This window comes from Pomacea canaliculata, linkage group LG4 (genome assembly GCF_003073045.1).
Source record: "Pomacea canaliculata isolate SZHN2017 linkage group LG4, ASM307304v1, whole genome shotgun sequence".
In the NCBI taxonomy this organism is placed as follows: domain Eukaryota; kingdom Metazoa; phylum Mollusca; class Gastropoda; order Architaenioglossa; family Ampullariidae; genus Pomacea; species Pomacea canaliculata.
In genome coordinates, this window is record NC_037593.1 from 29,905,121 (window position 1) to 29,927,997 (window position 22,877).

General features: G+C 37.3%; 3 protein-coding genes across 9 annotated transcripts in view; 1 reads left to right on the forward strand and 2 right to left on the reverse strand.

Moving 5' to 3' along the window:
• Positions 1-3,732, reverse strand: part of LOC112562019 (UPF0545 protein C22orf39 homolog) — a 47,647-nt gene extending 43,915 nt beyond the window's left edge. The window contains exon 1 of the mRNA XM_025234980.1: positions 3,490-3,732. Within this exon, the coding sequence (XP_025090765.1) occupies positions 3,490-3,510 (21 nt within the window). The 5' untranslated portion in view covers positions 3,511-3,732. The remainder of the gene's footprint in view (positions 1-3,489) is intronic.
• The window catches only part of LOC112562010 (kinesin-like protein KIF12), a 35,999-nt gene extending 29,578 nt beyond the window's left edge, over positions 1-6,421 (forward strand). For both annotated transcript variants that reach the window (XM_025234955.1, XM_025234957.1), the window contains exons 11-20: positions 200-304; positions 896-976; positions 1,326-1,413; positions 1,760-1,814; positions 2,127-2,234; positions 2,724-2,874; positions 3,170-3,264; positions 4,368-4,444; positions 5,310-5,360; positions 5,510-6,421. In XM_025234955.1, coding sequence (XP_025090740.1) covers positions 200-304; positions 896-976; positions 1,326-1,413; positions 1,760-1,814; positions 2,127-2,234; positions 2,724-2,874; positions 3,170-3,264; positions 4,368-4,444; positions 5,310-5,360; positions 5,510-5,643 — 945 coding nt within the window. In that variant the 3' untranslated portion in view covers positions 5,644-6,421. The remainder of the gene's footprint in view (positions 1-199; positions 305-895; positions 977-1,325; positions 1,414-1,759; positions 1,815-2,126; positions 2,235-2,723; positions 2,875-3,169; positions 3,265-4,367; positions 4,445-5,309; positions 5,361-5,509) is intronic.
• The window catches only part of LOC112562011 (oxysterol-binding protein 1-like), a 42,327-nt gene continuing 25,685 nt past the window's right edge, over positions 6,236-22,877 (reverse strand). For 4 of the 6 annotated variants that reach the window (XM_025234961.1, XM_025234962.1, XM_025234960.1 and 1 more), the window contains 7 exons: positions 22,614-22,731; positions 17,667-17,866; positions 17,017-17,186; positions 16,426-16,646; positions 14,740-14,817; positions 14,434-14,514; positions 6,236-11,699 (listed from right to left, as the gene is read on the reverse strand). In XM_025234961.1, coding sequence (XP_025090746.1) covers positions 11,554-11,699; positions 14,434-14,514; positions 14,740-14,817; positions 16,426-16,646; positions 17,017-17,186; positions 17,667-17,866; positions 22,614-22,731 — 1,014 coding nt within the window. In that variant the 3' untranslated portion in view covers positions 6,236-11,553. The remainder of the gene's footprint in view (positions 11,700-14,433; positions 14,515-14,739; positions 14,818-16,425; positions 16,647-17,016; positions 17,187-17,666; positions 17,867-22,613; positions 22,732-22,877) is intronic. The other 2 variants (XM_025234959.1, XM_025234963.1) reach the window with 2 other exon arrangements.

Here is a 22,877-nt window from a genome sequence, read left to right on the forward strand (position 1 = left end):
GTTGAGTTAGACTATGCGCAAAACATCTCATGGAGGACAGAAAAACGAAATGAGCAATTTGAATTCTACTTGTATTACCTCTTGTCTTTGCGAGTATTAAACCTTACTTTACAGTTTTACGTTCTCAAGTTGTGCTATATTTTCTCTTTGTGCTTGTTTTACTACTGACTAAAACTTTGTTTACCTGACGTGGTGTCAGATTGCTTGTATAACGCCTTCCTCTGCCAACATCACTGAGACGATGAACACCCTCCGCTACGCAAGCCGCGCCAAGAAAATCAAGACAAAGCCCACCGTTAAGATGGTAAGTCACCATACGAGGGTGTTCCTTGTTGCCATGGTGACGCAGATGTCGCTGATGGCATATTTCTAAAACAAGTACAACGGCGATAAACTTACACGAACATACAATTCATGCAATTGCGTGTCATATGCCTGCCGGCTTGCATCAGAAGGAAGGGGCATATGACAAAGTACAGACATTAGTAAGATTACTTCCACATATTTTATTTTGCCTTTAAAAAAATTAATGCCTGAAGCTAGTTTGTTAATGTGTATGCGATGTTGAATGCGTGAAAGACCTGCTTGAATGAAATCCTGTGACGGCGTGACTGGACGTCTCTAGCAAGAGGCTTGTTGTCCGTAACTAGAATTTACACAGATATCAATGCATTTATCAAACAGGTGTAGAGAGAGCTTACAACTCTAACCACCGGTTTACTGAACAGAAATATGAAGATCACACGGCACTAAATACTGAGTTAAGGCACTAGACGTACTGAACAGATAAAATATTAGAGAGTTATATCATGGTACTAGATGCTAATGATGCTTAATGTAAGAGGACTTAGGGCACTAGACGATGATTTATCACCTCAGTTGCATGTGTCGGCAGGACCCTCGTGAGAAACTCATTATGAGTCTGAAGCGAGAGATCAAGATTCTGAGGAATGAGAACCATTACCTGAGGCAACAGGTGAGACCGATTTCTTGAAAGACTTTTATGTCTTTTTCTCAGCCGTTATGACACTGAAAGTCATTATTTACAACTTGTAACATACTTCCATTACAGATCGTTAGATGCAGATGTTTAGAATTGTTAGACTGATAACTTCTCAGTAAGCTGAGTACGAACTACTAACTGGTTAATACTAGTAATGCGAAAAATCCTGGTAACTTGCATGTAAATTTGTCAATGTTTGTTGAAAGCTTTGAGTCTGAAGATTATATATTGCCGTGCATCATTATGGATTTGAAAACTTACATTATTCCCGCAGCCCTATTAGCGGCACAACCAACATGGCATGCTTGTTGTATTTCGATAGTTGGACTTTCCAGCCAAACCCAAGGGCCAGCTACAGAAGGAAAACGATGAGAAGTTCATGAAGTTTATGAAGGAACAGAAAGAAAAAGGTAGGTTACCTAGCTGGCACGCTTGGATTGGCAAAGCTCTTCGAAGCTCTCACACGCAAGGAATGCAACACATGTTAGAATAAATTTTACTGTTTGTAGGTCTGACTTGAGCTGTGACTGCATTACAATAATAGTTCGCTAATCCTACATACGCGTTTCGCGGTGAATAGAGGGATATGGTTATGGGTAAATTCGTTTGTAGACTGGCTAGTTTTTCAGTTATAAGATAAAAAAGGGCTATGAATTTGCGTACTATGTATTAGGTATTATTTCCGGCTTGGTTTAACGTACAATTTTAAACTGCTTCGAATTATATTTACATGTTGAAAGTGAATAATTTTTCCAGAAACTGGACTCTACGAGATGCTACAAGAATATATGGTGGAAAACGAAAACCTCAGGTCGGTTCACAACGCTTAGTATGTCACATGATTATGATACAGCGATACGACTACAGATCAACTCCGTCTGTTAATTCACAAAAATGTATTTATGTAGGCATCGTTAACATTACTCGTTCATATAGCAGCTACACGCACGAATACACTTATGATTGTGTATGAATGGACGGGCGGTGAAGCAGACATATGAGTAGCACGGATTGATAAGGTCTTAGGATCCACAAATGTTAATTGCCAGTTCATAAAAACTAACAGAATAGAAGACGGCGCAAAATAACACGAGCAGGTAACTTAATGAATTTATTTCCACAGGTCCGAGAACTCGGAAATGCACTCCACGCGTGACCGCATACGGCGCGAACAGCAGCTGCTGTACCGGGAAAATGAAAAACTCATGAAACGCGTGGAGGAACTGGAGAGGTAGGTTATATGTTTGAAATCAGGATAGTGAATTGTACAAAACCTCAAATGTGTGTCAAAATTGCTGACATCTTTACACTCTTACCCAATGCTGCCATGTTTTCCAGCCGCAGACCAGCCGAGACTTAAGCCGCAAACTTTCTGCTCCCAAGTCAAACGCAACAACCACCAGGCTACGGAGCTTTTGTCCTTCTACCCCTTCCCCTGCCAACCCCATCCTAACGCATCACACAGACGATCCGTAGTTAATGTAAATAAGTGAATACTGTAATATTGTACAAGCATGTAAAGACTCCAGCGGAAACTCCCTTTCAACTGTTCCATCTACAAATGACTTCTTTTGAAATTTATTTAAGCAAAGAATGTCCATAATGTCTGCAAATAACTCTACACTAATTGCTGTGTTCTTACAGTGTCGGAAACTTCACGTTAGAGGAAGTCGACAAGACCTCACGGGTTTCTCACATAATCACCGATGTTTTGTTACAGAGTTGTATCTCAAAATCCATCATTCTGGGCAATGGCACAGCACCCTGAACGAACAGATGGCTATGGTCAGTTTGACCTAGCCTCCCCTCGGAGTTCGCCAGTTGCCCCTGGCTTCCAAAGTGGGCTGGCGCAGAAAGGGTACACTGGACAGGTAGGCGTGTTACTCTAGTTTCTCTCTTCGTCTTCCCTTAAGTTACACTTTTAAAAGACTTCTGAAAACAGTGACAAGTCCCTACAGGTGTTTTTCACATTAAGGTTTAGCCCATGCAATATGAAATAAGAACACTTTTTGACATAGAACATCCATTTCCTTTCTTTAGGGCAAAACAGAATTAGTAAACCAACAACAACAAAGTTTTCAACATAAAATTATCAGTAGGAGTTGAGCTGCAATGCAATTATTACTGTGTTAACGGAAATATATGTAGTCGTTTCATTTATTGAAGGCATCGCCGCCTGGAAGTCGAGGAAAAGGAAACCACCCAGGACCGATGAGGCCCCCTCACCGTCTTTCTGATTCTGTCGTGAGACCGGCTCAGCGGTAAGCTTTCTGGTCTTAATGTAGTAAACATAAGATATTCTGTCAGGACACTTCACGTTAAATGCACAGCAATGGGCTGATCAGTGTTTACAGCAATAACTAAAGTTTAATTCTGATGCCATAGTAACACGTTTGACAGCCATAAGATGTCGAAGAACATTCTGTATTGGGCTCTTTCGCACGCGTGTGTGTGTGTGTGGAGGAATGCAAAGAACGCAAACTTACCTGTCTCTCGACACATTGCATGAAGAATTTTAGCGACTACTTTATCCAGCAGTCTGGTCGTACCCTTTCGAGAAGGTACGCAACTTTGATTTCTCGCTTGTCGCAGTCACAACTTTACAATGGCAGACGACAGTCGCAGTCTTGATCCGCATTTTTAACATAACCCGATGTACATATCAATGGATTATTTCAAAATCTACTTTTAGTTATTTTTCCCCTCAAATTTCCATGAAGCGAAGTTAAAAAAAGCACAGAACGAAACTTTGTGTAATTTGAAAAGAATATCTTGACTGGAAAATTTTTCTTCCGTATTACTTAATCATATTTTTTTCATGTGGAATAATTTTGTATGCTACCATCTGCATGTTATTGGTTTTTCAGCTAGTAGATTGGATTTCATTAGCTGTTGTGATTTGTATTTCTTCTGGTATTTCTAGTTGAGCTGTAGCCTTTTTTTTTTTAAATACTCGACCTGCCTTAACTTTAAGGCTACGCAGTTACCGACGTGTTCATGACCCGTCGCCGTTCAGATTCTTTTTCTGCCAATAGATCTGTGCACTGCGAATGCGGCGAACATTTTCGCCATGGCTCTTGTCTTCTCGTGTTGAAGTGATATACAAAATACACCTTTTTTCCGAATACCTTTTTGAGGTTGGACTTCTGAACAGTATTTTCTTCCCCCCTCGATTATTTCTGTTTTCTGTTATGGTGCGCCGTTTCGTTTTTATTTTGATGAATGTTTATCATTATTATAGTTGGATGCGAACTGCTTGCTCACATGATTTATTGAGAAGAGCTGTGCACGTTTCTCACCATTTTGTTGTACTGATTAGATGTTGTGGATATTATTCCAATATGTCGACTGGCATCCGTTTCAGACCAGCCGAGGTCTTGGAGAACGGGGCCGTGTATGTCAACAACGGGTTTGCCACCCAACGTCCTGCACCAAGACAGAGTGAGTACCTCCATGGGGACAGGAAAATAGAGGGAAGGGCACAAAAAGGGCGTATGACATGGACAACCCATTAGACTATTTGTGTCCAAAGGATCCAGCATACTAACGTGTCCTGGATAATAAATCAAAACAGAAACCAAAATATTACATCGGACATATAAATGTTACAGCACTCCTACTTTCTGAGACTCCCGGAGTTCCCCACTCGGAGATGTCCTCTGATTTAACTACATCGGCCCTCGTATCAGGACCACTAAGGATAATAGTCTTAAACCAAGAAGAATTTTAAAAAATCCTTTTAATAATAAACGTATGATTTATATAGCGCACGATCACGCTCATGAAAGAGCATGCCCACAGCACTCGAAATAAGAACGAGACATGAACAGCGCACGAAGGACGCAAACAATTTAAGTATTAAAAACAAACATAGAAGATGCAAAGAGTAATTAGGAAACAGAAATGACCGAGTTTGGTGAATCTGTAAAGGATGACGAGCAAGTCTAGTCAATACTGAAAACGTAAATAGGAGGAGTTCGAAATTGCAGCACAGTCATTAAAAATCCTATGACCACGTGATTGTTCTGATAAGGATTGCTGCCATACGGCCATCAGACGAAGAGCCTAGTCTTCTCGCTGGAATGTTGGGGGAGGCAAGTTCAGAGATAATCTGAGAGAATGAGCATGATTAAGATTAAGGGATTAAGCACGAATCGGCTGTATCGATTAGATTATCACATTCACATCACCCAGTCCCTTTGCTTCTGAATGTCTAGTCTGGGCGGCCATCTTATACGTTCATGTTGAATTGTTTCTTTCTCACATGACCTGTAAACCTCTTCCGATTTTTTTCTTTAAATCACAGCCTCACCTGTACGGAACATCGAAAGACGGGCCTCGCAGATGTCTAATACAGGTAAACACTGCTAATGCCCCACAACACCCTTTTTTCCCTCTATGTAAATGATCTTAACTGCGGAGCGGGTGGAAGAGGACGATTTTTGTTTGAACGAGTGCTTATCCTGAGCAAATTTTTTCGTCATATTGTTTTATCTCTTTGCGCAGATGCTGTTTACAGCATGAATGAACAGCTAAAGAGGGAGGTCGCACAACTGGAAGGGGAAATAAGGCACCAACAATACGTCCATGAACGCACGCAAGACGTGAACCGCAATTCCTACGGCAACCCCGTCAGGTGACCCCCCCAACTCCCCAAGAAGGGACGTTTGACGCGGACGATTTACTCGACTTCTTCCTCGAAAAAAAAATGTTTAAAAAAAAACTTTTCAGAAATACAATGAAAAGCAGTGCTAACGGTATTCCTTCCACCGCCACTGGAAAGCATCAACCTGGCACAAGCGACAAGGAATGTGTGGGGAAGGGGGGTCTGTGAGGTATTATTGATGTAAGAGAAAGTTTTTGTTTAAAAATTGTTATAACCTCAAATTTTGAGTTGTGGTATTTTTGGTGTACATATATTAAAACTCCTACTTGTTACCAAGAACTGACTTGTCTATTATATATTAGATTCACCTGTGAACTCAGAACTACCATAAAAAGGACTTTCATTTGTCATGTCTTAAACATTCCAGGAGGAAATAATCTTTGTATTTTACATTATATCCATACATATTAATGAGAATCATAAGTGAACATTCTGTTACTAATACTTATGCCCATGTATGCACGTCCATCCTCTCGCTTAAGGGTAAGACAAAAAGTTTGGTTTACAGAACTCATTTTGTTTTAGAAACATCCAAGCATCCAGAAAAATGCTTTTAACAACTGGAATTTATGTGCAATATTTATACAGCCTCTTCAAGTCACAGGTTTTATATTATGATAATATTTTAAATTTAATACAACCCTCAACTTCTATGGTGTAATGATAAACTATATTGACTGTGTACTTGGCAAGCCAAACAACTTCCACACAAGAATACACAATCTCTTGTGCATGTTCAAAAAAAAAAAAAAGCAAATGTTTCTTTCCTAATCGCATAAGACACACTGCACATGACTGCTATACAGCACTCGCACAAGACTAATAATGCTTCAAAAATCACTTAGTGCGGTAGAACCTAATCTACACTTCCTTCCAATTTCTGCCTGCCAATGTCCTTGACAGAAATGCACACAACTGCCAGTTTCCAAATGTTCTCCACACAAACCTCACTGACTTCCTGTTATCATTATGCAGGCGCAAATAATGGTTATTAGGACAAAACACACATCAATTCTACAGCCCACAGGACAACTACCAGCATCTGCACAGCAGACCTGTGAGGTGAAGACCCTGTCAGTTGCAGCTGGAGAACATTGAGTGTAGTAACCACTAGTTTTTCAAATTATTTTTCAGGAAAAGTAATCCAAACACACAAAAGCAACAAACCAAAAATCAAATCAAGCATCCAAATCATGAAAAAATGGTACTGAATGAAGCAGTTAATTTGTGCAGCACATACAGCTGTAGGTAATCATTTGGTTTGTACATGATATCTGGGGCAATTAGTCCATGTCAGACCTGTCACTCTTACAGAATACAGGTCACTTTCTTTTCAGTACATTTCTTTTGATGAATAAGAGCTTGTAACTTAATTTTAAAATTCTTTTACTTTCATCACTATTAAAACTTTGCCATACAGCTGTAAATGTTTGGGATTTTAAGTACTCAAGGAAATTACTTTACCAGAGAAACAAATTGGACATTTGAGAGGGAATAATATTCAAAGGTATGTCATTTTTAAGGAAATCTCATAAAAAAGCTACCTGAAGGCTTCTGTAAAGAGATACTAAAAATACTTGAAATACAAGAATGAAACATTTCTTACACTATTGCTTCAAATGTTTTCCCAAAAGGACTTCAGAGGCCTGTTAAAAGTATGTCCAAAATCAAACCATGAATTAAAAAAAAAAATTCAAATAATTGTTTTTAACTGTATTCTTTAACAAATCTGATTAAAAAATTTTTAATCTGGCACTAACACTAGCAGTTCTAGCATGCAAGGTTATTTCTCATCACAGGAACAAAAGGCTCCACTTGTCCATCTAACATTGATATGACAAAAGGAATATGTGGAAAATCAAATGTCAAGAATTTTCAACTCTGCTGATGGTCACAGTCTTACATACGAAATCTATAGGACTATTTTTACTTATGAAGAAAATGTAATATAAATAGTTGTCTCATCCCATCAACTCTGCTACATACATTAGACCATTGTTCTCTAAGCTGCCATTTAATATTCTCGAATCTTCTGTCCTAGGACATAATACACCTATGTCTAAACTATGATCAAGAGATATACAAGTCTAGTAGTAGCTTTCTGTACAAACATAAACAAAAAGAAAATAACCCACAAAGTCTCTGCACCACATATGCAACAGCTACAAGCTTAGGACCTGCAAAAATATTCTTTTAAAAGACATTTCTGGCAATTTCCATTAGTCATGATTTCATGCAATGAGCAATCCTCACCAGAATGGAAAAAGATACTTATCGAAGTGAAGCATAATGCCCTTAATCACGTTAAAGTTGAAACTCTTCAACTTATTCCTCTATGATAAGGAAGAGACAAAAAGGCAGTGTGTGAAAGAATGTCAACCGTTGTGAAAATGTCACATTTCTATAAAATGTTTTTCGGCTTTAGTACAGCATATTTTAAAAAGTTTGAAGCTTGCAGTATGTTTTAGCTTTAACTTTGCCGTTACAATTTCCACGATGTTAACAATGCTCTATGAATGGAGCAAATTGAAAGAATGTGAAAACAAAACAAAAGGAAATATTCATTGCCACCAAATTTTCACTCAAATAGAACCATATGAGGAGGGAAAGGTAGGGCGAAAAACTGCAAGTTTCTCATATGACAAGCGTGTGACAACAACCCCAATCTCAATCCCAAAAAATATTCCTTTGCACAAGACACTTTTCTTCTTTTAAAAGCCCGACAAAATCATGTCATTTTCCTCATTGTCCATTCTGTTACAATACAAAGCTCAAGCTGTAACAGCACCATCCAGTTTTTTTTTCTCTTTCCACACTGATCAAATTAAATTAATAAATTTTCAATTCTATTTGAAAGACTTTTTTTAAAAAAAACTACAAAAGTCATACACCTATACAAAGTAACATTTCACACAATCATTTTCAGATGTCCAAAATTGACCAACAGAGGACACTGTTGCAGTATAAGATGCAACATATTCCCACTCATTTCAGAGCTTTGCAAAGCTGTCACACAATTACAAACAAATATTGGGGGTTATACTCTATTTCATTATGAAGTATTGCTTTGAGAGTTGACATACATTCTGGCAGTTGAAGCATTATTCAGTGAAGTGACAAACTGTCTGCTACAGCAGATACAATGCCATGGCTAGTACACAGTCTTGAAATCTATGACTAAAGGTGTTGTGGGACTATTCTCTGCAGTAATCACTTCCAAAGACATTGCTGGATTTGACAAATCTATTTAAGTAGATCTTATGATTATCTACAAATTAAAAAATCTTACATTTTGCATTCTTTTTCTCATGACATACATGACCATCCCCCACCTCCCTACATGATCATTGTCACGATGCTGATTTTCAAATGCCCCTTAAAAGACTGAATTAAGTGATGCATTTAAAACAGACCAGACACTAACCCTTACATTCAATGGGGAAATTCTGTGCAGAAACTTGATCATAGGGGTCATGCAAGACTAAAAGTTACACTGTTTACTCTGGATAACAAGTATCAAGCACTTGATATCTGTGTTTACTGTTCATATCAAAATCATCACACATGAACAGAACTAGCCACTTCCTGATTTATGTGTTGGGGTGGGGGAGGTGTTTGCATTATACTTTCCAACATCCAAAAACTCACAAACAGCAGAAGCAATTAAAAATTTTCTCCTTCGAGGGAGAACACCTGGTCCTCTCACACTTCTCTGTAACTGTGTAAGCACACATACATGCACATACTTAGAAAGCATGTCAACATTCCTTTCCAGTGCCATGCTTACAAAACTGTGAACACCACAAAATAATAAAATAAAAACTTTTCTCCTTCAAGCATATTTTCCTATTTATGTTACATTGCAACTGCATACACACGGACACGCCACCTCTGCTCTCACTTACATTAAGCGACTGTGCTTGAAAGTTATCTGATGGTGTACAAAATCATGAAATGTCAATGGTTCATTAGTACCACTAAGTTACAACAAATTCATTTTCAAGTCATTCCAATATCTTATATTTCAAATGCAAAACACAGGCTTCATTCACCACAGTGACTATGCATCACTGACTTCCTGGTTCTGTTTCTTTGCTACACCTGATGCATACATTATTTTCCATAAATAAGCAAATCAATCTGATGAATCATACAAGCTCACCATACCTTCATACCATAAACTAAATGGATAAAAACTGTTGGTCACAAAGGTGTTCTAAAGCAGCACCAAAAAACATTCTTATAAACGTAAGTTTTCCTGTTATTTAATAATGAAAGAGATGCACATAAGCTTTTTTCCGATGTGACATTTGACAAATAGGTAGATAATTGTATAAAATAACTTTAAAAGTGACTAATTATGACAACTTTTTTTCCCATTCAAGATGTCCAGATGACACTAATGCCTGCACATTACTATTTCAATATCACCCCCAGTATCAATTCTTGTTATAATCTTCCCTGTACGAGCTGAAGATGCAATAACAATAAAACATCTTAAGGGATGAAAATGTATTTTATATGTCACTCTAATTTGATTAATATTTGCATAAAATGATTTTGGATATCTCCAAGTGGACAAATATAAAACAGGATTTCTTAGGGGAATCTCCAACACTGACCCCAAAATATAACAAAAATCTGTGTAACATACGGTCAGCACAATTTGTGTGAGGGAAACTGCAAAAGTTAAGCATTCGTGTTACTAAAGCTATCAATTCTTTAATCTGCTAAGATCGAGAAATGAGAACGAGGGATGGTAATTAAAAAAAAAGAAATCCCCCACCTTTGCAAAGGTTACAGTCACTTCAGATGGTCACTCAGGGTCACCCACTACTTTGGAATATTGACCCAGTCCACATACCAAGAAACACAAGTGTCAGTAATTCTACTCATCTGTGCACCAACATGCACACATGAACCCACACACATAGAGCACATGTGGACATGCAGCAATTGGAGACAATGGTTAGAAGTCAAGACGATTCTCATTTTCTTTTATAACCTACCCCTGAAGAAGAGGAATGGGGGTAAACAGAGGGAGATCAGTACAGTTAAAAGACCTTTATTCAGTAACTTTTAATTTTTTTTTAAATTAAAAAAAAATAATGAAATAGTGGCATCTTAAATCAAATAGTGGATTTGAAAAAAAAAAGTCAGCAAAGGCAATAATAAGTGACGATATTCATCCCTAATGATCATCTTGCAGAAAACCAACTCTTGCTGTTGTTTCACTGCAGCCCTACCCCTTTGTAATTCTTCCAAAGCCACTGAGCATGAATAGGAATTAGTTATTATTAAACTGTATTTTACCCTTGATATACTGTGATACAAACTTGAGAATTTCCTAGATACTGATGGATGTTAAAGTTTAGAGGAGTCACTCAAAAGCCTAGATTTTCTGTGCTGCAATGAGAAGATATGTTTACAAACATCTTTTAACCATATCATGCCGGATATCACCACCCAAACGTGACACTATTCAAAATAACATGGAAATGACCAGGAACGTTGCAACAACCTTGACTGTGGACTTCTTGGATTTATTTCATGCTATTTCGCTTCTCTTCCAAATGTAAAACAGGATGCAACCCATGCAAGGTTTCACATTTTTGAATGTTAGCATCCTGCGCTCCAAAGCAAGATTGGGAGTGAAGGAGGAAAGCATTGAAAAATATGACAGCATGAAGGGAAGAAACAAATTAAAAAAAAGAAACAGTCAAAGGCCTAATAGATGAAGACAAATGGAAGTGATCATCCACGAATGGGTTTCCCTAAACAAACAAAAATGTTTTTTTTAAACAGTTCAGCCTTGCCTTCCCCAAGTCTGCCTACAGCAGTACACACACAGATTTTGTCAGCTTTTCCACAGCAAACACAGTCATCACAAGAAAATGTCAGGACACATGTCCCACTGTTGCTTAATTTTAGAGTCCCAGTACTTATGAGTAAAGACATGCATCAGGTTTCCAGTGATGGAGTCAATCTCCTTTTTGAACCATGTAGGGTGATAGGGTTTAATCTCTCTTCCTGCAACACATAGATGTCAACAAATAAGCTAACGACTCAATAGTTCCATCTTAAAAACTGTAATGACATATCAACAGATGTTTACTGACGATGATATCTTACTGGTCTGAAAATATTCCAGGTAAAACAGACAAGCAGTTAAGAACTAACCAAATCTTGCTAAGTATTTCACAGAAATAACGGGTACTTATAAATTTTATGATCAGCATAAGGAGTTCATTTTAATCCCTTTAAAACTATATGAGTATACCTTTATACAAATATAAAAAGTTCTTCGAATAACTTTAACTTAAATATAAAATGAATATTAAATAAATAGTAAACCACAGAATATAGCAACTATTATTTTTAAATGGTTCACCAACAGCATCAAGGCATCTCCGCATTTTACCTCTTTGCGCTTCTTCTGTTCACTAGTAACATTCCACAATTTATGTATGCTGGTCAAACTACAATTGCATAAATGGCAGGATTTTTCATGGAAAAGAAAAATATTTGAAGTTATGGATGTTGACTCACTTTATCAAACTATAAGCAAATGTGAAAAATAAGAATGGAAAGTGTTGCAGAGTGCAAAGCATGCACATATTTTTGGACAATGTGTAGTCTCAGAAAATAAAAACTTTGACTACAATCTCACATTCATCTCTGCTGATCTACCAATATAAGGACATCCACAATAATGTTATCGAAAGCGAACGAATGCAGCTATCTGAAACGTGAGTATATGAGTCTGTTTGGCGGATACGAATAGGTTATGGTATTGTTTTGTGGTTTTTATATAGAACTGTCTCAAATAGCTCTTTGGAATAAATAAAGTGTTATCGTGTAATGTGCTCTTGCTAAAATGGGAATGAGCTGTGCCATATCAGCCTACTGAATGCTTTGTTTTGCAACAGTAAGGGATGATCCAGCCACTCATTTTTGTCTTACGAGATGGTCACAGAACTTAATTTGTTGATGTAAGCTCTGGACAGTGAATGCCATTGGACAAATATAATGCAGGCTTCATCTTGATACATCTTTTTTTTACTTTCCCTGATCTTTGGATTTTGTCTTGTTTCAGCTTATGTTTCCTACAACAGGTCAGATGGACCATCTGTGGAATACGAATTTAGACATTGCATTTTCTGCATGTGTAGGAGATGCTTGACTGGATGGACTGGAAAGGTGATAAACATAAATATTTATTTCAAAGAGACAGACTTCTTGCTCACATACTTACACAATATTGAAAGTAGCGCTGCTTTACAGTCTATTAACTGTCTATTTTCTGATCTAAATTTAGGTTGTACAGATTTCATAAGGAATAATGCTTTATTTGGAAACTTAAACTGTAAAGAGATTTTAATTCAAATGAACACAAAGTAAATCAAATTCTGCATGCATACTCCCCAAACATAAAATTGAAGTTTCAGTAAAAATTAAAATGAAATATGCCTTGCAAACAACCCATGCACAAATCAATGCCCCGTGCTACCCCTACATAATAATAAAGTTGATTTAAGTAGCGCTTTACCCCACTATTAAATGCAGGCTCAACGCGTTGTACTAAAAGAAATGTAACAGCTGGTGTCAAAAGCAAAGAGTTGATCATGAGCCCTGTTAGTGTAGCTACTCGTGTTGAAAGTAGGATGAATGCTATCAGGGTATGTGCTATCTACAGCCTTGCTGAACCTTTGTAGTCGACAGTACTGTCAAAGTTATAGAGGTCAAAGGTGACACTTCTCCTAGGATGAAATAATGTCTCATATGTTTGCTCCAAATGTACAGATGCCGTTAACAAAAGAATCAAGAACCAAGCCATGCTGTAGGCTGTAGAGGTATCGATAACTCTAACGTCATCAGCAACATGACCCGAACAGTTTGTCAAAATTTACACCCACTTCCTTCCCACCAGTGCAAGATTCTCCTGTGAAGCAACGTTTTCAATTTTAAATTCAGCCAAGTTAAAAAAAAAAATGGCTTGTCAGGAAACTGCATTTGAAGCTTTAGGGCAACACAGTTAAGAACAAAACACAAACCTGGCTATGAGGAAGTGAATGCAATAGCAGTTCAGAAACATGCATGGAGAAAGATGCAGGATGACACAAAATGCATTTATCACCAGACGATATCACTGAAATGCTTAGATCCAAAATCTCCAAAGCAAAATGACAAAATGAAGAACATTTCACAGAAACCATTAGTGGATGAAGATGTCAACTGGAAGAAATGAAGAACTACAAGCATTGCAGAAAAACAAAAGCAACTGATACAACAAACACCACAGATCCGAAGATGACATCGAAGTCGACATAGATCAACGGATGAGATAAAACGGAAGAAAGCTGATCCCCTCTAGCTAGTTGGGTAAAGCGACAACACTCTCATCAAAAACCTAAAAGGTAATGTGTCTAAATTTTCCACATTCGATAAATATTTTTTCATAGTCATTAAAATGTCAAGCATTCCAGAATAAACTGAATGTGATTTGTATTGATAGAGATCTCTAAGCAGAATGATTACAAATGAGTTCTGCTCTAGTCAATATATGTATCTGAATTCCCATAGGAAGTTCGATTGATTCAAGTTTCCTGTGTAGCAGGGAAGAAAAAAAAAACTTTCTTCTCAGCTGTCCAATTTGAAAATAAGAACACAAAAGAAAACAAAGATGATGCAACATTTTTGGAAAAAACTGCCATCTGGAAATGTAAACTTTAGGTTCAACAAAGATCAACAAACAGCATTTTACCTTCTGGCAAAGGTGAAATAGTTTGATTTGTGTTTCTGACTGCACTTACGCCCTCATCTTGATATTCATCAACACTAAAACCTTAAGTCCATTTAAAAAAGGAAGGAAAAAGAACACAGGTCATTAACTTATTTACTGTCAGACTTAAAATCTCTATATAATTAAACACTGAAAAATTCCAACATAAAGTGAGAATGGTCAAAAATTTAATTAAAAAATCCAGAACTTTTAAAAACTAGTAAATGTGAACTTAAAAAAATAAACAACAAAACAGATTAAACAAAAACTCCAAACGTCAGCTTTTACCTTCTGGAAAAGGTATATCAATTTGGCTAGAACTTGTGACCTTTCTTATGCTGTCCACTTGATATTCACCATCAAAGTCTTAAGTCCATTTAAAGAATGCAGAAAAAATGTCAGTTTATTAAGTTTATTATTATTATCATTACCATTTTTTTAATCATCTTCAATGAGACTTAGAATCTTTTTTTCATAAGACACAAAAATTTTGAAACAAATTTATCAAGTTTTTCACCCACATCACTGTGTAGTGTTTTTTCCCCATAGAAATAAAAGTATTCATTAATGTACATGTGTTATATTATCAAAAACTTATTTATCTTTTGTATGACACAGGTCATTCGACTTCAAACTATATCTGCTAAGATCGAGAAGTGAGAACGAGGGATGGTAATTAAAAAAAAGAAATCCCCCACCTTTGCAAAGGTTACAGTCCCTTCAGATGGTCACTCAGGGTCACCCACTACTTTGGTATATTGAATGTTATGACATTAAAAGTGGAAGGAAAGAAAATTACAACAGACCCCACAATTAAAACTGTTTGTCTTTCAAACTTTTGAGATTTTTCAGAATCCCAAATGTAAGCATGTTAGGTGTTTTATTGACCATTCATATTAAAAGCACACAGCAATGTACATGTGTTAGTGTCACCATGATCTTCATCCTTACTGTCAAAGATGGTTAGTGTGGTTTAATGCTGTGTCAGCAACTGAGGCCATATCACAGTGAGAACAATGTTAAATGGTTATAAATCAAGAAACCCCATGATAACATCATTAACAGAACTGCCAAAATAAGGGACAATATTGTGGCTTGAAAAGCCACCAATAAAATGAGAACACCAAATCAAAAAGCAAGAAGATATAAAAACCTTAAATCTTATTGTATGTGACCCACCACCACGAAATGATTCTAAAGTTGTGCAGAGCAGTTTCGTAGATGAGACCGAGAAAAGTGATTAAGGTCAGCTTTGTGCCATTGGACTTGCACAATTTTTATAACTCAGTACATTTTTTAGGACTAGAAGAACAACTTGATACTGCACTTCCAGATTGATAATTTATGTACAACCTGTACTACTAGTGATGCAGTTCTCAGCCATGTTTGCTCGAAGTAGACCACTAGCAAATCCCTTACTTGACATCATGTCTGGTTTTCACCCAGAGATGAGGAAAATCATCTTTATTTAGTTTCTTGAAAACTGCATTTCTCTTGATTTTATGTTCAAGGCATTGATGCAACAAGATGTTTCTAATGTAAGCTTGTATCACTGTTTGGTAAGATCTTTTAAGACTGAACCTTTTCCAAGAAAGATCCATTAAATGGGAGGTAGGCTTGAGATTATTTTTATGCTAGTACTGAAGCTTTTGCTAGGCATGATATAAAGTGGGATTTGATTCTACAACTTACTTTTCATGCCAAGCTTGGACACCGAATGTGAATTTATCACTGATCAGGGTTAGGCCAAGAGTTCACAAATTAAGTTTTTTAAAAAGTGAAATCAAGCCTCTAACATATGAAGGACATTTTGACCCAATGGCTACCTTAAAGACATCCCCTGCCCCACCCCACCACCTAAACCCCCCCCCCCCCAAAAAAAAACAAAAAAAACAACCAACAAACAAACCTTCAAGATAGTTATAAACTATAAGAAGATATGTAGGAAAAGTTCTCAGTTTTTTTTCTTTTTACCTTCATTTTTAGCTTTTTCGATCTCTTGTTCCCTCTGTCTCCGGGCAGCCCTTTGTTTCTCCTCCAAAAGAATCTTCATATGGTTTGCTTCATCCCACTTGCCTTCTTCCATCAGGCGCTGGTCAGGTCGGTTTCTTGAGTCAGTTGGCGCTACCCCTTCCTCGGGTTCATTCATCTCAATGGCCAGTTGACTGAAGAAGTAAATCCTTTCTGCACCATTCCTGGTGATGAGAAGAGGAGTGTCTTTAAAACCAAAGGAAAACAGTTTCAACCCTCTTGGCTTTTGCGCTAACTTGCCCCCCCACACACCCTCACTATGCTGCATGCCAGTGAACTTGGTATATTACATTTCCTCACTCCTTCACTTCTACAATACTTTTATGAAAAACGAATGTTCAGGATGTTTTAACCTTCTAGTTCTGACTGAACACACATCACAAAGAGTATGACAAAAACAAATAATAAAAATAATCTGATATTAACACAATTACTGTTGGGACTATGAACTTTTATGTCCCATGTAGCACATCATAACTCCTTTAGGGGCAAATAACAAGAACTTCTTCCCCTCAAAAATCCAGTTTCACTCACGGAGGTGGTCGAACTTTCCACAGCAACTTATGCGGGCCAGTCTCAAAGACTGGCTTGCCTTTGTTGGACTCTTCAACATGAATAATAGGTGCTCCCTCCATTTTTGTACACCAATTGCCGGTAAGCACCCAGCGAGCATTGTCCTTTGAGTCAGTGACAACACCAGTTACCTGTATAAATACAGCTACTATTTCTCAGCAATGAAGGTGATTTTGTAGTGAATGCTTTTGTACACACAGGCAAACTTATGAAACTGCCATTGTAATTAGGTGTTGCACACTGACACTTATTAGAAATCCTTTTCCTAAAATACATGTGATATGTACATGTACATAAGTACTATTGTTCAATGCAATAAAGTACAGATATGTGCATACTCACAAATAAGTTCTTTGAATAAAACATAACAGAGACCTTCACTTATTGTGGTAATACTGTTACCCAATGTCAGTGTAAATTGCAAGAAACAGTAAGAAGCAGATGGACCCATTACTCTGACTAAAAAAGGTTCTTCATTTCACAATTTTGCTTTCAGTCAGTCCTATAAAGTGCTTCATAAATGCTGTAGATCCCACAGCAAGCTACACCTCTCGATATTTTCAGCAGTGCAACAAATTCACACAAGGTTGTAACACTTTTGCCTCGCTCACCTTTCTGGGAGTCTCTCTCGAGAAATAGCTGTATGCAGAGTACTTCAGATGGCACCTGTCTCCCGTGATATGGTTGGTGATGTCCATTTCTCCCTGATTGTCCACCCATAGCCGCCCCACAATGATGTTATGAACTGTTGTTGTCACTTTTCGCCATGTATAGTGACCACCAGACTTGGTGAAAGTTAAGTGTGCAATACCTGGTTATGCAAACAGTTTTCATCACAATTTCCGTCACACCTTATTTCAACAGCAAAAACTGATGAAATTTATGCCTCAGTTTCTGAATACCACTTTTTTCAAAGTCAAATTTCTGCCATGACATATAAACGACAAACTAATTGAAAGCAATATTGCGTGTGCTTGATTAAAAACAATGAAGCACACAGGGTTCCCAGGGATCAGGGATGGTGCCAAAAAAGGACCTTAAAAGGACCTTAAAAGGACCTTTCATGCATTCGAAAGGACCTAAGTGACAGTCATCAATGCTTAAGTTTTTCTCTTGTGTGGTCGGAAAGATGTATTATTTATGAATCTGTGGTCTTCTCTATGTTCTCAAATACATGTATTTCTAGTAATAAATAATCAAAGAGTTAATTTTGATGCCTGTCTGCCATATTTAGATTAGATAACTTAAAAAGTGTCCTTAGCGCGCTGATAACATACACCGTTAATGTTCCAAGTTTTCTAGAAATCTAAGTAATAATAATTGCAAAACCTGAAAGCCATTCTTTGGTGTAATACAAAAGTCAGTTCACGTGTCTCTCTCTCGCACACACACTCTAATGGGAAGAGAGAGATAGAAATAGAGCTATGCACAGTAGTACTAGAAGATCAAAGTTCAAGAAAGAGTAAGTTTCTAAAGAACTTTTGAAAAAAAGAGCGTTTTTTTGCGAATACGGAAGGGCAACTAGTGTTGTACAGATGTGTAGACCAAACATTTTCTTGTGACTACAAGGAATGCCAAGGATTGGAGGATCAGATGAGGAATGAAAAGAGTGTGATCCTAATGCTAAACCAAAGATGGAATGAGTCGAAACTGTCAAGCATTACAGCCCATTTATTTTTAACCTTGAGATATTATTTAAGCATTCTTATTACACATACATGTAACACATGCAAACATATACATAAACAGCATGATATACTAATACACATAAGATTAAGATTACAAAATGACAAAGCAATCCATCTACTATAAGCAAAAGTTTCATTGATGAAATTCAATTCTTTGTCACCCCTACAGCTTTACCAATACTAAACAATACAATTTCTTTACACAACCTAATTTCCTCTAAATAGTTCTGGTTTTTTAACATGTTCCATAGCATACATGTACAGAATTGTGCAGGCTTATTTAAACTGAAATAAACATTAATTCTGAATGTCACAATTCAACACCTTTTAATTTCTTCCTGTAATCTATCAATGTCTGACTGAATCTTTGTTATCTCCTTCTTCTTGTCTTTGGCTAACAAACGCATGTTGTTAGATCTTTCAATAAGTGAAAAACTTTTTTGCTCTTCAGCCTGGAAACTATGTCTGTCAGCCAGTTCCAGCAGGTGTCGTTCTTCGGCACTGGTGGTCTTTAGCCTTTTTGTGAGTATTACCAGCTCATCTCCTAATCTCTTTCTGTGGACCTGCTTTTCTTCTGTTTCCTTCTGCTGCTTCTGCTCAGAGAGGTAACGTTCATACCTGCCATAGGCACTAGAAGCGGATATCATCAGTGGTTTGGAGATCTCAACATTTTCCACCCCTCCCACACTGTGAATATGATCAAGAATTACTCTGCGTGCTTTTAGTGCAGTCTGACTAAGATTGTCAGCTACTGTTTCTTTGTTGAATGAAAATCCTCTTTCCACTGTAGCTTGACCATGAGAGAGTAGGAGTAACTGTCTGACAACAGACCACAACACCTGAAACTCTGCTTTTCCAGCAAGGGCATCATAAAACCAACTATCCAGTCTTTGTGTCATAGGGTCAAAAGCCTTACTACCACACTCACCTGCAGAACTGTCAAGAAAATTACGGAACTCTGACAATACCTTGTCACAAGTCACATCATCAAACCTTTTCACACCTTGGCAATACAACAAAACCTTTTTCATTTTTTGTATTGATTTGTCTTTTTCCCCCATGGTCTTTGGGTTTAAGAAAGTTATGTTTCTCACTAGGGTGTACTTCAGTGGAGATTTATCCTGCAATTTTAGAACAACTGCTTTCAAAAAATCTCTGCATTCAGCTCTGAAGGCCATGAGAGTTCCATCGTTTACTGATGACTGTTTCTTAGCTACAGCCAGTAGTCTATCAACCCTGAAGCCAAGTTCGATCATGCTCAGATTGACATGGTTAGAACTGTTGCATATATCAACCTGCACAAGTTGGAGGGCAGTTTCACATTTATTAAGTACATTTGACTTGATAAATTTGTGCATCAGATTTTTCATAATGTCATGTAAGTCTAAACAAAGGAAAGGAAGAAGAGGCTGATCAGCTTGGTATTTTCTCAAAAAAGGTTCAAGTATACTGGCAATTAAACTAAAGAAAGCCAGACGACATGAAAGCAAAGGGGTAGATAAGACTCCAGCTTTTACAATATCAAAAGATTTGTTCTTTGGCAATGTTATTTTTTCTCCATTGCAGCTTTGACAAATTTTTCCAAGTATGGAAGCATAACAATTGCTTTTTCAGCAACAGAATTGTTTTCAAGCCATCGGTGAGCACAGAACTTGGCTGGAAAAGATGTGGAACCAGTTACTTTTATATAATCTTCTCTTCTGGCTGGGCTGTCTCTGAACAAGATATAAGCAGATGTAAGAAATGACTCAAGCTCCCATTGAGAAGCCTCGCACCCACGCCTAAATGCATTGTGCATAACATGGAGTCCACAGCTGCCCACATTTAACAAACCAACATTGTGATTGGTAATCATGTCGTTATTAATTTTCTCAAGAAGGTTTAGGTTTACAGAAGGTCCATCCATAGAAATTTGAAGTAAATTAGCTTGCTTGAAGTTTGATTCGCTAATTACCTTACTGAACTTTTGTTGAAGGTCTATGGCCGCGGAATGACCCAAAAATTCCGAGGTCAGGTAATGAGTCCTTACAGCATTGTCACTCCAGTAACGAACATGGAAATCCAGCTGTTCAGTTTGAGTCTTATGGTTAGAAGATTCATCAAACAAAAGAACATACTCAGGCGACGAATTTACACAGTCCAGAAGCAATTTCGAAAAGTGAGGAGCAAGCCCAAATGAAGTTAGATAACTGGCTTTTGTTTGACCGCACTTAAATTCTGCAGCTACTTGGCTGTCTGGGAACATAAGTCGAAACAGTTCAGCAGACTTTTCAGCAGATCTGAAACTGTAGTGTGATTCCACAATCTTGAGAGTCCACAGGATCTCTGCCTTCAATCGTTCATTGCTCATCACGAAACCTATTCAAAGAAAACATTTAAGTTACCATTATGTCTGTAAACATTATGTTCTGTCTGAATAAAAGACAGGTTTCAAAAAGCAATAATTAATGACATGATAATATAAATAATACTAAACTAAGTTAAAGTATAAAGATGGCAGCATAGTTGAAAATGAAAGTTATTTTCAGCTAACTGATTTAGCTTTAATGTTAAATTGTTTGATTTTAAAAATCCAAAAAATAATGTATTTGCTGGTAAAATAGGATAATAAGCATACATTATTAATTATACTTTCTTTTTAATCTTTCCTGATCAGATGCCAAAAATTCAGATCAATTTTCTGCAGCAAAGCTGTAGTAAGATTCGTGATTGTATAAAACTCTATTTGTAGTTCGAATCATGAGAAAATGAAAATCTCAACTTTTTAATTTAAATAATTCTTTGCTATTTACTGATCTTTAAGCTATTGGCTTCACCGTAAATTAGACGATAGGCTTAATAAAGAGTGGAAAAAAACCGCAAAATGTTATGCACGCTTTAATTTAATGTGTTTTTCTAAGTACCCACATCGTTAACTAAATGAATCGCTAAAGATAAATAATTGTCAACTTACTGGACACACTTGCAGAGCTGGTCGGTGCCGTCTGATTTTGAGCGGGCTGTGGATGTTCTCGATGACGAAAGTAATCAGTTACACAAAAGCGCGCATCTTTCAGAAATACTTTTATTTGCCTTTGGTGTCTTTCGGTAACCATGTGCTGTTTCAGAACACTTTCGCCCATTGATGAAAGATTCAGAGATATTTTGCAGGCAGCACATCATGCCAAATGTTTATTGCTCGAGTCTTTTATTAACCAATCTTTATACTTGTCTTCCTTTAGCCACTTCTCCTGAAAAGAGCACTTCCCCGGCATCTTTCAAATTGTTAAGCAGACAAAGAAATGTGGTCGACACGACGAGAGTGAACTCGCGAAAGGCCGAAACGGACGTTCCCGCCGCGAGCGAGACTGGGTAGTCATGTGATTAAAATAGCAATGCAGCGAAAAATCGTCGGTATTTTGCGCCAAAGTCTACTCCGGAAATAAATTTGTTGTAATATTTTATCGATAAAAGGACTTAAAAGGGTCACAGAGAAAATGTAAGGACCTGTGTGAGAATTTGAAAGGACCGCATGGCAAATAAAAGGACTTAAAAGGCCTTTTGGCGAAAATTCAATATAAAAGGACTTAAAAGGACCTTGCAAGGACCTGGGAACCCTGAGCACAATATCTTAATATCTTGAATATCATACTAACATTTATATGGCATGAATTAATTTAACATCCCTCAACAATCTCATTCCCTGCATAACTCAACACTGCACATGATGCCACTGCATCTCAAACATTTTACAACAGCTGATTGTGACATTGCAAAGCCCAATATTAACTACAACATAATTAGCCCAAACAAAATCTCTGATTAGCTCAATCAAATAATGAAGGAATGCAGCTTACTCATACTTGCACACACACACAAAACAAAACTGACCCATGGGAATGATCTGGAGATAGCGACCGCGGAATTTGGTCGTCATGGTAAATTCTTGCCACAGGGTCCAGCCCCGTCCGTCTGTGTGTGTTGCTAATGTGGGAGGATGATGGGATACCTGTATTAAAACAGGTGATGCTGAATTCAAAAACAGATAATACTTTGAATTCACAAGATAAAACATCTGCCTGACCTGTGACATCACTTGCCATCCACTTGAACTCTTGCAAACTAAAAAATGTCTGCCTCTTAGAGATCACTGGT